This window comes from Borostomias antarcticus (genome assembly GCF_949987555.1).
Source record: "Borostomias antarcticus genome assembly, chromosome: 10".
Classification (NCBI taxonomy): Eukaryota; Metazoa; Chordata; class Actinopteri; order Stomiiformes; family Stomiidae; genus Borostomias; species Borostomias antarcticus.
In genome coordinates, this window is record NC_140243.1 from 1,165,344 (window position 1) to 1,179,972 (window position 14,629).

At 43.9% G+C, this 14,629-nt stretch overlaps 1 protein-coding gene across 1 annotated transcript; it reads left to right on the forward strand.

Annotated features, from left to right (window-relative positions):
* Nucleotides 1-1,407: 1,407 nt before the first annotated feature.
* LOC311313653 (regulator of G-protein signaling 5-like) lies at nucleotides 1,408-2,804 on the forward strand (the record flags this gene model as incomplete). Its single annotated transcript, XM_084443827.1, has 5 exons — nucleotides 1,408-1,470; nucleotides 1,670-1,753; nucleotides 1,878-1,939; nucleotides 2,289-2,455; nucleotides 2,595-2,804. Exons 1-5 carry the CDS (start codon nucleotides 1,427-1,429, stop codon nucleotides 2,802-2,804), a joined length of 567 nt encoding a protein of 188 aa, XP_084299953.1. The 5' UTR covers nucleotides 1,408-1,426.
* Between the last annotated feature and the right edge of the window lie 11,825 nt (nucleotides 2,805-14,629).

Here is a 14,629-nt window from a genome sequence, read left to right on the forward strand (position 1 = left end):
ACCCGATGGAACATTTGTCCTGTTCTGGACGGTGAGCGGCACACTGGTGCAGGTGGCTTACACTAGTAATCCCAGAAAGCTTCTTAGAAAACATATAGGGCCTAAACTGTACATCTTCTCTTCTTCTTCTTCTTGTTAGGGTGTACAGAACTGTATAGTTTAATGTACAGTCATGAGCTAATGGCTAGTGTTGTGTGATTGTGTTTCTGTTGTACTTTTTTATGTCCACGATGTATCATTTCCTCTCATAACCAGTTCCTCTTCAGGGGAAAAGTAATTTATGAAATATCCTGACTGGATTAAGGGGTTATATCAATAGATGGGTAACTTTCCCATGAAGAACAAGCTTTTAAGTATCCTTCTGGTCAACACTGATTCTCGCTCCTCTGGGACCACCTCTGTCTCTCTGCATCCAATCAAGTGGTAACGCTGGTTAAACATGGCTAGATAAACACACACTTCCTTCCTCCCTTCCTGAATCACAACCTGGGGTTTCTTCATGTGTGAGATCATCTTGGATGACGTTTAATTCTCACAATAGTGAAGGGTGGCGTTATCACAGTGCTCTTCCAGCTTATCGCCAACATGATCATATTCATGAGGCCAAGCTGTCGACATCGGTAGGGGACAAATGACAGGAAGGCACTGACCCAATAAACAGGTGAACACAAAAACACACTCACACATGCACGCATGCACGCATGCGCACGTGCGTATGGTAAGTGGAGAATAACATGTTTTTAGATAGGAGAGTGAAAACAACACCAAGTATCCATGTTGGATCTTAGGTACATTTAATAATAAGAAGGAATATTTTCAGAGGCTTTTAGCATTTTGTTCTCAGTCATTGGCCAGCTCTGGACCCCCCCTCCACCTTCACTCCCACTCCCCTCACCCACATCCATCTCTCCCGGGCTTTTCCTCCCACTCCCACTCCCACTCCCCTCACCCACATCCATCTCTCCCGGGCTTTTACTCCCACTCCCCCTCCCCTCACCCACATCCATCTCTCCCGGGCTTTTCCGCTCTCTCCCTCTCTCTCTGCACCCTCCCTATGTCCCTTTCCCTTTTTATCTCTCATATACAGAGAGAGAGAAGTGTGTGTGAGAGAGAGTGTGTGTGTCTGTGTGTGTGTGTGTGTGTGTGTGTGTGTGTGTGTGTGTGAGAGAGAGAGAGAGAGAGAGAGAGAGAGAGAGAGAGAGAGAGAGAGAGAGTGACTCACATGCACACATACTGTATACTAACACACTCGCCTAGCCTTGTGATTGGCTGTGGAGGCTGATGATGAGTCGCTGGCTGGGCTATATAATCGCACTGCTCTCTCTCTCTGCAGACAACACTGTTGACTTCTGTCTGCCAGCACTGCCAGCAAGGGTCAATAACTAAAGGATATATTGGACCCACTGCTCTCACATCTACAGCCACCATGTGTAGAGCACTAACATCACTACCTACCATCTGCCTGGAAAGGTAAACTCTACTCTTCATATTCAACCATTTGCTTAGTTGCTTAGGCAAATAGATTATATGATCATATTTGAGAAGAGGTTGGATTCTAAATTAGACGTTATTATTATATATTATTACTACTATATTTAGGAAAAAATATAGGAAATTCAAGGACTTGTGCAGGATTTATCTAAACTTGTATGTTTTCCTTTCTACTTAGGGTTAAGGATTTGAAGGCCAGGCTGACCAGCTTTCTGCAAAAACCTGACTGGAGTCATTCCAGCTGCAAAGACGGGAAAAGCAGGTAAGAACAAAGAACATGTACTGACCGATATAGTTGTAACATCACATGGAAATGTACTGTGTTGTGTATTGGGAACTGTTGTACCAGTATGTGTGTTCTAACTATCTGACCTGTCTGTCAACAGCCCAACCCCAGACGAATGCCTCAGATGGAAGGAGTCTTTTGAGAAGCTTCTGTCAAATAAACGTAAGTTCCACACACAAATACACACTTCCACACACAAATACACACTTCCACACACAAATACACACACAGATCACAGCTAAGCCTAAAATAGAGACAGATGTATAGGCATATTTAATAATAATAATAATAATAATAATAATAATAATAATAATAATATGCGCTTTGGGCTATAAGCTGATAGAGACAAATTCACACACACACACACACACACACACACACACACACACACACACACACACACACACACACACACACAAACAAACACAAACTTGTACAAGGAATACTGAACACTATCATTATCACTGCAGTATAATTAATTCCTGAATGCTCTCCTCTCCCTTTCCTTCAGATGGTCTGTGCGCCTTCACAGCGTTCCTGGTGTCTGAGTTCAGTGAGGAGAACATTGCCTTCTACTCTGCCTGTGAGGACTACAGAGGCACCAAGTCTGCCGCCAAGATGGCTGCCAAAGCACAGAGCATCTATGGCGAGTTCATCTGCAGCGATGCACCAAGAGAGGTGAGCGTCCCTTACAGAGCTAACAAAGTTAACTCTCCAATAGCTTTGAACTAAACATCCACCTCGCCCGGTATTTACCACATATAGGCTCCGCCCCTGACTGATGCGCCTCAACTGACCCGCCTTTCTCCCCTCCCAGGTCAACATCGACCACGAGACTCGTGACATCACCGGGGCCAACATGACGGTCCCTTCCGCCTCCTGCTTCGACCTGGCCCAGCACAAGATCTACACGCTGATGGAGAAGGACTGCTACCCTCGCTTCCTCCGTTCGCCTGTCTACAGAGAGCTGACCAGCCAGCCGAGTGCCGGGGGCGCCAGGCAGCCCAGACGGGGGAAGAAGGCGTGAGGGCGCGGACGGCGAAGGGGGGCCGTACAGGCGGGTCACCTAAGAGTTGAGAAGAAGGGAAACGCATGGCGTTGAGCCTCACCTGGGCACCGAGCCTCACGCGGGGGCGTGGCTCACCAGAGAGCTCATCAGGGAGAGGCGCAGGAGAGGCGCGAGGGTCCCAGTTCCTCACATGGAGGAGGACCCACAGCTAATAACCTCTAGGCAGAGAGACAGATGAGGAAAGACAAGATTGTCTCCCCGAGGACTTTCTGAGAACCAGAGGACTCTCTGGAATGGACATTCCTAGAAATGTTAAGGATGGGATACCTGTTCTCCGTTAAAGTGTAGCACGAAGTGAGTTAAGACTGGAGGAGTGAAACCTACTGTATATAAAATGAGCTGGACTGCCATTAAGAAAACTGTGTTGTCCTGTCCCTCAGCTAATGTCTTATTCATTGCCCTCAGGCTTGTTTGGACACGTTTTTGAAATATTATTTAAGGATATTTATTGTTTGTCTTTGGCTGTCTGGAAAAATGCAATATTATACTGTTTGATATTCTTTCCAACATGACAAACTATGATAAGTTATTTGAATAATAAATTATTTCAGAGCTCTTGGAAGATGCATCTGTTTCATTTTCGACCCTTCCACCCATAAAGTGATGTTTCCTCTCTGCTTCATACAGCACACACACACAATGTGACAACTAACACAACTAAGTGTAATTAAAAAATAAATAAGGAAATAAGTGCACATCCAGTTAAACAGAACCAACAAAAAAAATCATGTAACAAAGCTGAAAATATTATACAATGTTTTATGCATTTCCCCACTACCCTAAGTCTATAGCTGCTTTTGTGAAAGCAATGGATTTTGATGAAAGAGAACCTCTAACAAATCTACAATGAGACACATCTGTTGAAATACAGCCGGATGCCCCCGTTACCAAGTAGGGAACTCATTATTTATTAATCGGCATTTCCTGCTACCGGATGATGATGAGGACTAGGATGAGTGTGTTTGCTCATTGTGTGGCATTGATTATTCTCTGCCCGATTTGCAGAAGCAGGAAGTCCATAAATAGCAGGTGTGATTCACTGATCAGGTCTCCAATGAGACTTTGGAATTGTTCTCCACATCACTCAAGCCAATTGTTTCCGTCTGCCAACAATAAATGAGCCCTTGTTGCAGACGAGGCTACTGTGTTGAAATACACGATTCAAATAAAGTTTGATTTGATTAGATTACATTTGATACTGAGTTCAGTAGCTGTTTCCAAGACACGTTCTTGGAAGCAGGAAACAGCAGGCATGTCAGAGCATAATACACGGCCATAAATCCTTGTTAGGCATGTGTGTTTGCAAAGGCAATCGATCTTTGGCATTATCGGATAATAAAGCTGTCTGAATAGCCCGGCGATGATTGGGGCTGAGACAGCCATGCTCACATCAGACCAACAGTATTCTACATTTCAGATTTAGTACTCATGCATCTTTTCATCTTCCATACATGTAAAATCAGTAGTATGACTTCATTTAGATAATGAATGGATAAGATGTATTATTATTAATGTGTTACAAATGTGTCTTATAATCCCATGTGGGATGGGCCAATAGATGGCATGACACTTAAAATAATTAATTAATTAATTAATTCCGTTCATTTGTTCATACCATGTTACTGGTAGACAATGATAATTATCTAATTTCATTAACTATTAAATGATTAATATTGAACAAAGACAGAGGCATATCCTGCAGGCAAGGTCCACGCCGGAGCTGAGGAGCTAGTTTGCGTATGTAGATGTCATCAGTAGCGAGTGCAGGCCGGGTAGCAGGTGCAGCGCGGTGGCGTTCAGACCTGCTGCATGTTCATATCAAACTGAGCTCATCCCCATGGTAACAGGCCCATGTGTGTCTGATGGGATGAGTGATGCTGAAGAAGTCAGTTCTGGGAGCATTTGCTTTTTCCTGAGAATCTTACAGAAAGGACTGTGAACAGGGACATCTACAGTATGGAACAAGAGAAGGTTTGATGACCCTGTAATCCCCATCCATCAGGCTTTTAACAGGGACATCTACAGGATAGAACAAGAGAAGGTTTGATGACCCTTACTGTAATCCCCATCCATCAGGCTTCTAGTGTGGGAGAACACAAATAAAGGAAGCCAAGATCTCTGAATAATCTACGCCTCCACAGCAAAGTGATGGAATGAAACAGGCCGTTACACTTCTGTTCTAAAAAATCGCAATATTGCCCTTGTCATGTTTGTTCGATTTAGAGGGTAAATAATCATATGCTTCAACATGAACATAAAGTGAACATTTAGGTCATGCGTTGCCGATTTCATAGAGCAAAACCCTCTTGATAGGTAACATTTCTTAAGCACTAATACATGCAGTGTAAATACCCAGGCTAAGAAGGAGCAATGAAAAGAGCACACTGACATCAAGTGGATCCAGTCCTGCAGTACAACAGCCACGCTACATCCTGGTCACTGAGGCAGGATAGTCAATAATGCTGAAGTCTGGATGTAGTTCTATAACTAGTGAAACACCAGTGGGCGCTATGGGCCTTTGGTACTGCTAAAAAGGACTGTGGACTGAAGGACTGAAGACTTTTCTTTTTGCCGCTACTTTTTATTAAATCAAATAATTATTTATTCATACACTGTACTGTAACTTGTATTCCTGTATTTTATTTTTCCTGCATTTTGTTTTAAATATTCTGCAAAGTACAAGAGAATGTTAGTAGAATGACTTGAGGGAGGAAGAGAAAGAAGGAAATGTGTGTTGGAAATGGAGAAGTTGTATTTTTGGTGCAAGGTGTGCCCAGTGACACAACAGTAGGCCACTGACAGCTGATGTGGTCCCTTGCTCAGGAAGGATGTTTGAGGCACTGGTGAAAAGCCAGCGAGCAACTATACAAGGACATTGTACGTAAGTGAGTGGAGAGAGAGAAGGTTTCAGTATGTGATAAAGAAAAGAGTGTCCTTTTTTGCATTTCGTTTTATATGACCTTTTATGTGTTGCACTTTGTCTTGATGCTTTTAATGTCTCATGTCTCATATGTCTCATGTCTCATACTTTGAATTGCCTTGTTGCTGAAATGTGCTCTACAAATAAACGTGCCTTGCCTTGCTAAGTGACAACTGGATATCCTTCCACTCTTGTTGGTGCAATTGCGAAAATCACCAAGTTAGTGCCTAATTAACTCATCTTATTTATTTGAATTTTAGATTAGATAAATTATTGACAGGGATTTCAAATTGTTTTAGGGGAGGATTTACTTAGCTTCAGCACACACCCACAGGGACCTCATTGTGAATATGCTGCTTGTCTCCACTACCGTGGCTTATTGTAGTTGGAACCCACTGGTCAGGATGGACCATCCTGGTATGGATCGTATTCGTATTCCACATCGTACATCGTATTCCTCTGTGACACCGTGGGGCGGGGGCACCCACCCCACCCCCCACACCACCCCACCCTGATCACGTCTCTGACACAGAGTGGACCACTCTATATGTAGAATCATCCTTATTGAGTATGCCCCTCCACGTCTGTACCCATAAGTAGGGTTTAATCAAAGAGCTTCCAGGTTTTAACCAGTACATTCTGAGTCAGGGGAATGCTTGACCCAGTTCTACATGAGACCTCTTCATATAATAATATATGTGCACAAAAACAAGGTACTTCTCTGTAATAGGTTTCAAAGAGCACTTGGAGTGTTTCAGGTAGAACAACTGGAGAAGCTGAAACAATTCCACAGATTAAAAGCCAATGGCTGTATTCATGCCACTAGAGGCCAGCCAAACACATTACTCTGTGAGATCCAGGTATTACACAGTAGATTTAGCTTTCCCAGTGTGGGGCTGTTACACAACCAGCATGCAACCTCCCTGGCCAACTCCAAGATCGCACTAGTGGTCACATAAAACTACTGCGATTTTCCATAATGGCTTAGCTTCAGTGTTATGTTTGGGCGGGGGGGTCGGGGGGGGGGGCGCAGAGTGGATCCAGGCCTAAAGCCTACTGTCAACTCTGACTCTAGCAACACATCAGGCTGCTAGAGACTATGACCACATCCTCCCATAACTCCTTCTTACTCTCTCCTTCCAAATAGTTTTTATAATGTTTTAGCAGGATGACATGCAGTTCAGTATGTTACCATAACAAGTTACACAGACAGAGAGAGATGGGGGTCCAGTGGTTTATATGACTGCTAGGAAGGGTGTGGATCATCTTGGAGAGAGTGCAAGAGAGAGAGGGGGAGAAGAACAGAGAGAGAGAGAGCAAGAGAAAGAAAGTAAGAGAGAAAGAGGGAGAGAAAGAGATTAAAGAGAGAGAGCGAGAGATAGTGTCAGAGGGTGATACAACTGCATGTTACACTCCAAGCGTGGGAAATGTCTTGTAGCCTGTCTCTAGAGGAAAGGGAAAACTGATCTATCCACTGACCTTGGTCTCCATAGGGGTTTAGACTCTGTACTCTCTGTGGATCACACAGACAACCGGGGTGGCCTTGTCATAATGACGTATCCCTGTTGCATCACACTCGCCTTATTATTTCACAGTTAAGTTCAGGCCATGACATCTCCGTGGAGGAGGCAGTTATGTCAGCCATGATGGTGATTGATTATTGCTGTGAGTGTCACTTCCTGTTGACTTGTAATGCTTGCAATAAAAGCAACGCAACCGACAACATACTGTAACGAGATCAAAATAGACAGTTTGGTGTTGATGCAATGAATTTCCCTCCCAGATTATAAACAGTGAACATCGCTATGGATAAGAACCTGTAAACCTGTGCTTTATAAATGTTCTTAGCCGGTAGACAAACATACTTTGCTCGATCGCCTTGTTGAGAGGGGTCAGGGAAGATTTTTTACAGCTCACTTATCTGGCCCCCGGGTGATTACTGTTTTTTTGCTTCCCTCTGGAATATGTAGAGAGTGGGTCGTTTGCCCACCTCCCTTGTTCTCTGTAAAGCGCATTGTGTTGCCTCTGGGTATGAAATGCGCTATACAAATAAAGCTTTGATTGATTGATTGATTGATTGTATGTTTTCACCCCGTTCACAGCATCAACGCTCCATTAGTGTGACCCAAGGCTTTGACTCGGAGATCAACCTTCTAGGACCAAGCAGCTTTTGAGCCGAGACGGCTCTTTCATGTTGTCCTCTGAACCCCCTCGCACCCCACCCCCCACACCACCCCACCCCCCACACCACCCCACCACCCAATCACGTCTCTGACACGGAGTGGACCACTCTATATGTAGAATCATTCTAGTGAACATCCTTATTGAATATGCCCCTCCACGTCTGTACCCATAAGTAGGGTTTAATCAAAGAGCTTCCAGGTTTTAACCAGTACATTCTGAGGCAGGGGAATGCTTGACCCAGTTCTACATGAGACCTCTTCATATAATGACATACTTGCACAAAAACAAGGCACTTCTCTGTAATAGGCTTGAAAGAGCACTTGGAGTGTTTCAGGTCGTAGAACCTGAGAAGCCGAAACAATTCCACAGATTAAAGGCCAATGGCTGAATTGCAAATATGGTTGAAAGTAAAAAAGGGGTGATGGTATCAATCAACTGTTTATCTTGCTTAATCTCGCCTGGAGCTATATATACAGTCATCTGTCCAGCGAGAGGCCAGACAAACACATTACTCTGCGAGGTCCCTGTGTTACACAGTGGGTTTGGTTTTCCCAGTGAGGGGCTGTTACACAACCAGTATGCAACCTTCTAGTCCCTGGCCAACCCCAAGATCGCAGGTCACATCAAACTACTGAGATTTTCCATAATGGCTTTGCTTCAGTGTCATGTTTGGTTTGGCTGCTCGTTGTCTCGTTACTTAAAGTCTTAGCTATACAGTCTGATCTGCCTCCATCTCAGATATTAGAAATATACTCTGATAAGCATCCTGATTACCATGTTTCTTGATTATGAAAACTCTGACTGGGTTTTTATGGATGTTTTATATTAAACCGAACACTTTGTTCAAGAAGTTATGTGCAGAGGCTACACTTCAGTATGCTGGATTTCTGTGAATACTGGCAAAACGCCCAATGAATTGATCCATAGACACTTTTATAACTGACATGAATGGTGGAAAATCAAATTTTCTCCCAATGAAGAATCATTTATTTCTATAAGGGAGGAATGCTTATGAATACTGACTTATTTATTTACCTGTTTGTATACAGTACACTTGAAAGCAGCAAGTACACTTGAAAATCCTCTGCAAATAAACCTCTCTAGATAAGCAATTATCAGTGCTGTGGGAAAAACTGTTTAATTTCCTCCTCTCTGCTCTGTGGTATCTGACAGAGAAAAAGAGCAGCCTCACAAGCAGCCAGCCCTAGCCCGTAGCCCTAGCCCTAGCCCGTAGCCCGCAGCCCGCAGCCCTAGCCCTAGCCCGTAGCCCTAGCCCTAGCCCTAGCCCGTAGCCCGTAGCCCGCAGCCCTAGCCCGTAGCCCTAGCCCAAGCCCGTGACTGGAGCTCCCAGTCCAGTGAAGTTAGAGACAAGCAGCCAGCCCTAGCCCGTAGCCCATAGCCCTAGCCCTAGCCCTAGCCCTAGCCCTAGCCCTAGCCCCAGCCCGTGACTGGAGCTCCCAGTCCAGTGAAGTTAGAGACAAGCAGCCAGCCCTAGCCCGTAGCCCATAGCCCTAGCCCTAGCCCTAGCCCTAGCCCTAGCCCTAGCCCTAACCCTAGCCCTAGCCCTAGCCCTAGCCCTAGCCGTAGCCCTAGCCCTAGCCCGTGACTGGAGCTCCCAGTCCAGTGAAGTTAGAGTCAGTTCAGCTGTGGACCATAACATCCTTCACATCCATTTCATTGGTCCTCTTTCGAGTGGCTTTTTGACTGGAACTCTGAGAGACATTGAGCCCACTGCATTCATTAGTCCTAGTATCCGTGCATAGGAAGTGTGGGGAACTATGTACTATACCTACAGTACTATGTACTATACCTACAGTATGCAGTTGAACTATGTACTATACCTACAGTACTATGTACTATACCTACAGTATGCAGTTGAACTATGTACTATACCTACAGTATGCAGTTGTGCTTGTATAGGATTATGAGAACATGATCAGTTGCATGTGGTTACAGGCCAGTGGTATCGTCCTCTCTAACAAGCTAGGGCTAGACGGTTCCTGTGATCATAGATCTGGGTTCAACTCACCTGCTCCAACATGGTTGATCTCAGGGTCAGGTTGGTCCTCTGACCCCCTGCTGCTGCTGCTGCCCTTCAGCCAAGAGGAAGTGGTACTGTGCGTCAGAGGTCCAGTCAGAGAGGTCCAATCAGAGGTCTACTCCGCCCAAGAGTCATAACACAGCCCTGAGATTAACACAGGATCTGCATTCTCTAGTGTTTCTAGAGAGATGTCCGAGCGAGATTATAACGGGCCTTCCTGTTTGGAAAACACATCAGGCAGACTGTTATGTTTTCTCCACTGGAAGAGAGTGATTATGGCAAATACCACCGCTTATTACACTTTAACGCCAAAATAACTACAGAATAATGGATATGAAATGCTGCTCCATATACTCCCATTTATGGAAAACAGTTCTTGTTGAAAGGTGGAGATGGAGCTTGGAGAAATGTTTTTATCGAAAGACGTAAGCACGTCAGGGCACTGAGACCACTGCGTCCACAATGGGGCTCTTTCTAAGGAGTGGACACTAAGGAGATAGACACGTATTGTGTCTGAAACAAACAAACAAACAAACAAACACAAAAGCATCACCAGCAACACAATCATACAACAATATACTGTGCACAGTCACAACTAATAGAATAATAATACAACCAGCTGGGCATGTGGAACAGAATGCAGCATTATCCTATCTAATCAATATGTCAATATGATCATCAGTGTTCAATCAGAAGGTCATGCGTTGTAACGCACGTCTATGGTAACTAATATGGAAACGGATTCACTTAAAGGAGTAGTAAAGGGACAATGCATGTTTAGCCCTGTTTTAAGGTTACTTATGATCATATACAATGGTTCAGATCAAAACATTGACAAAACTAGCACTTTTGAGAAAGTCTAATAATTGCTCTACCACCGTTTACGTCATACAATGGATGTGGGAGGGCACCTTGAAAAATCATTCAAAAACATGCTAAACCCTAAGACAAGAAGGAGAGTTCACAACTGGCATTCTTTGTAAATAGACGGGACGGGACGGCAGAACTGTTTTTTTTCCACTCACGTCAAAATGTTGTCCCCCTACTCTCAGAGGGTAAAATCACCTATGCACATTAGCCTATCGTACTATGGGAGTATTCCTCTGCACGCATTGTATGATGATGAAGAAGAAAAAGAAGAAGAAGAAGATGACAAATTCTTTGCCATACGGCATGTGTCACACATACTTCATTCAACACAAGTGTAGTATAATAGGCGATACAGGAAACACATACATTAGGTTCGCTGATGAAGTGCTTCTCTGCGCTTAACCCAGCTTAGTCCTTCCGCCGAGGGCAGCCGGGGGTCAGACAACAGGCAGCGGGCATGAGGAAGGCCTTTCTGTGTTCCCCAGGGACGGACAGCATTAGCGATCTGTTCTTCTGTGTGTTTCTCATACTGGGTTCTTATGCGGGAGAACAGGGAGAACTCCCCACAGAAAGACCCGGAGACCCTGCTGAGGCCACAGCGCCAAGTACTGCACCACCGTGCCACACCTGAGCGCTGGGGTACCGTGCCACACCTGAGCGCTGGGGTACCATGCCACACCTGAGCGCTGGGGTACCGTGCCACACCTGAGCATTGGGGTACCGTGCCACACCTGAGCGCTGGGGTACCGTGCCACACCTGAGCGCTGGGGTACCGTGCCACACCTGAGCGTTGGGGTACCGTGCCACACCTGAGCGCTGGGGTACCGTGCCACACCTGAGCGCTGGGGTTCAGTGTCTTGCTCAAGGACACTTCGGCACACTGCCAGGAGCTGGGATCGAACCAAGGACCTTCCGATCCACAGCCGGCCGCTCTACCTCCCAACCTTGTAACATGGCTTATAATGCTGAATTCTGAACTTTTCCTTTAAGGTTTGGGTAAAGGGTAGAGGGGAGGGCATTCGCTAGAGCAGGTGTCCCCAACCTTTTTTGCACCGAGGACCGGTTTCATATAGCCAAATTTTCCGAGGCCCGGGGGGTAGCCTAAAACATTTTTTTTTCCCTAGCCTATAACGTTGTAGTGTAGTCGCTTTTTCATAAGCTTAAGTAGGCCTAACAACAGCACACTGATTTAAACACATTACATGCATAATATTTTTGTGTGAACACATATTACCCTTTTATTATTATTATTATTATTATTATAGGCCTAATAATAAGTTTAAGTAGGCCTAACAACACACTGATATAAACGTGGCTAGCTCAAGATCAACTCGGAAGTGCTCCCATTCTTTATTTCGATCTTCTGACCTTTAAAATCACGTTTCATTCATAAAACCATAGACATTTTAAGAATAAAAAACATGTTTTTCCTTCTTTCTTTTTTTTCTAACCATCCCTCCGCGCCTCCCCTGAATTTCTTTGGGGCCCCCCAGGGGAGGCCCGCCTCACAGTTTGGGAATGCCTGCGCTAGAGGGAAGAGTCACTGCTACACACGGACCCACTGCCCATCGTCTCAGAGCACTTCAAGCAGTTAACACACGGCAGTAATCCAGGAAGTTATCTCAAGGGGGGGTGTAATAATAATAATAATAATAATGTAATAAAGATAGAGGGGGGTGGGGGTGTAATAAATAAATACATATTAATAACAATTATAACAATAATAATAATAATAATAACAACAACAACAATAATAATAATAATAACAATAATAACAATAATAATAACACCAATAATAATAGCAAAAATAATAATAATAATATTAATACAACTTTATTTGTATACCATCTTTCATAGAAATAAATGCAGGGCAAAGTGTTTGTAGTAAGAAAGATCAGATAGGTGTGTCCTGTAGGACTGTGCACTGTGGATTGACCTTTTTTTTACATTTAGTTTTATTTGACCTTTTATGTGTTTCTTGAACTTTGTCTTGACGCTTTTAATGTCTCATGTAAAGCACTTTGCATTGCCTTGCAATACAGTTTTCTCATTTGTGTATAGAATGATAATTTGCAAATGCTTCATAGCATTTTGTGCGTGGGGAACTCACATCTGACCCCCCTTATAAATAACAGTGATGACATCATAGCCATGGAGACCGGGAGTTTTGCTGGCAGACTGTCAATGGGTAATTACATGGATAAGCTAAACGAGTGTTTGTGCATGGAGCAAACAAATGGCCCTGCAGCCAATTTCATTTATTTGAACAGCAATCATAATGAGCATCCCTGGCCTAAGCACACATCCACTTTCACAAAACACTTTCACGTTCATTTATTGAAAATTGGCCTTCCAGTAAATTCGGTAATGAAAACAAAAGCCTTTGTGTGTTTGTGTGCTTGTGTTGTCTGTGATCCGCTGTATCTCTGACGCCGCTGGTCTGAGCACACAAACACTCAGCCTGTTGGTGATAGGCTGCCACTAACCTGCGCTTCAGATGTAAAAATCCCTTGAGCCAATGAGAACAACAAAGTCAGTTAGCTTGTCAGAAATCTCGCACCCACGTTCTACACGTTCTATACAAATCCAAACAGTGCATTCTACTCATGCTAGGTCTGTTTCCTGACTGACTAGAGTGGCGAGGCCCTTATCCCCTGCTCCAGCTGCTGGAGCTACTATGGTACGTGGGTGGTGTAGCACAGAGGGAAACATATTGTTCACTATCAAGATAAGCTTTGTTTGGCATCATTTCTGCTTCACTTCGTAACATGCTGGAAATGTTTCCAGACTGTCTCTTCACCTTGTCATTAATAGTTGATGTAGCCTAGCCTATGTGGGATGGAGAGGAATAAAAATAAGCACTGATCCACACTAATAAAGTTAACAAACCCCCACCCCTCTTTTGTCTGGTTCGACATACTGTACGCACGTTCTCCAGAGAAACAATGTTTTTGATTAAATCTCTAAAAGTATTGCTCCCCCAGCGAGATTGTTTCTGACTGTACTGTAACTATTGAACGGCTCCGGGCTACAAATCATATCCCATCACACAAGAAACGTTATTGTTTTGCGATGTTGGATCCCATTCAGAGATGCTCTAGTCCTTAGACATCTGTTTTTTTCTTTCTACCAAGAATGTTCTCCTCCAGTCCACACAGATGGGAGTGTGTCGAATTTGTTGACTGGACAATCGGTGCAATTCGTTCAGTTTGGGTGTTAATCAAAGATGATTCTTCACTGTAGGACATTGATGTTTACTCTCATAGGCTACTTTTAAACAAAGCTGTTTCTGGATTGAGGATTAGATCACTGGCATTGATACCGTCTTTCAGGATAGTACCAGGCCTCAATCTGTTTTTAGTTTTTATTTGATTAAACTTTATTTAACCAGAAGTCAGTTGGTTACATTCTCGTTTACAATGTGAATGTCAACCTGACCAAGAGGCAAAACAGAAGGCAAGTCTGTACAAATAATAAACATAAGTAAATAGATGATAAAACATGAGTAAATAAACACAGACATTCAAAATAGAAATGGTGATCGAAGAGCACAGACCTCCGCCCATGAATGAATTTTGTGGGTCAGTGTGCGTGCAAGCAGGACATGTTTGGTATTGCTGCATTTATTAGATCCAATCAAATCCTATTTTGTATAGCACATTCATACAGAGGCAACACAATGTGCTTTATGGAGAAGAAGCAAGGGTAGAATGTACATAATGATCCTACCCCTAATTTTCCAGAGGGAAGCAAAAAAAACAGTTCACC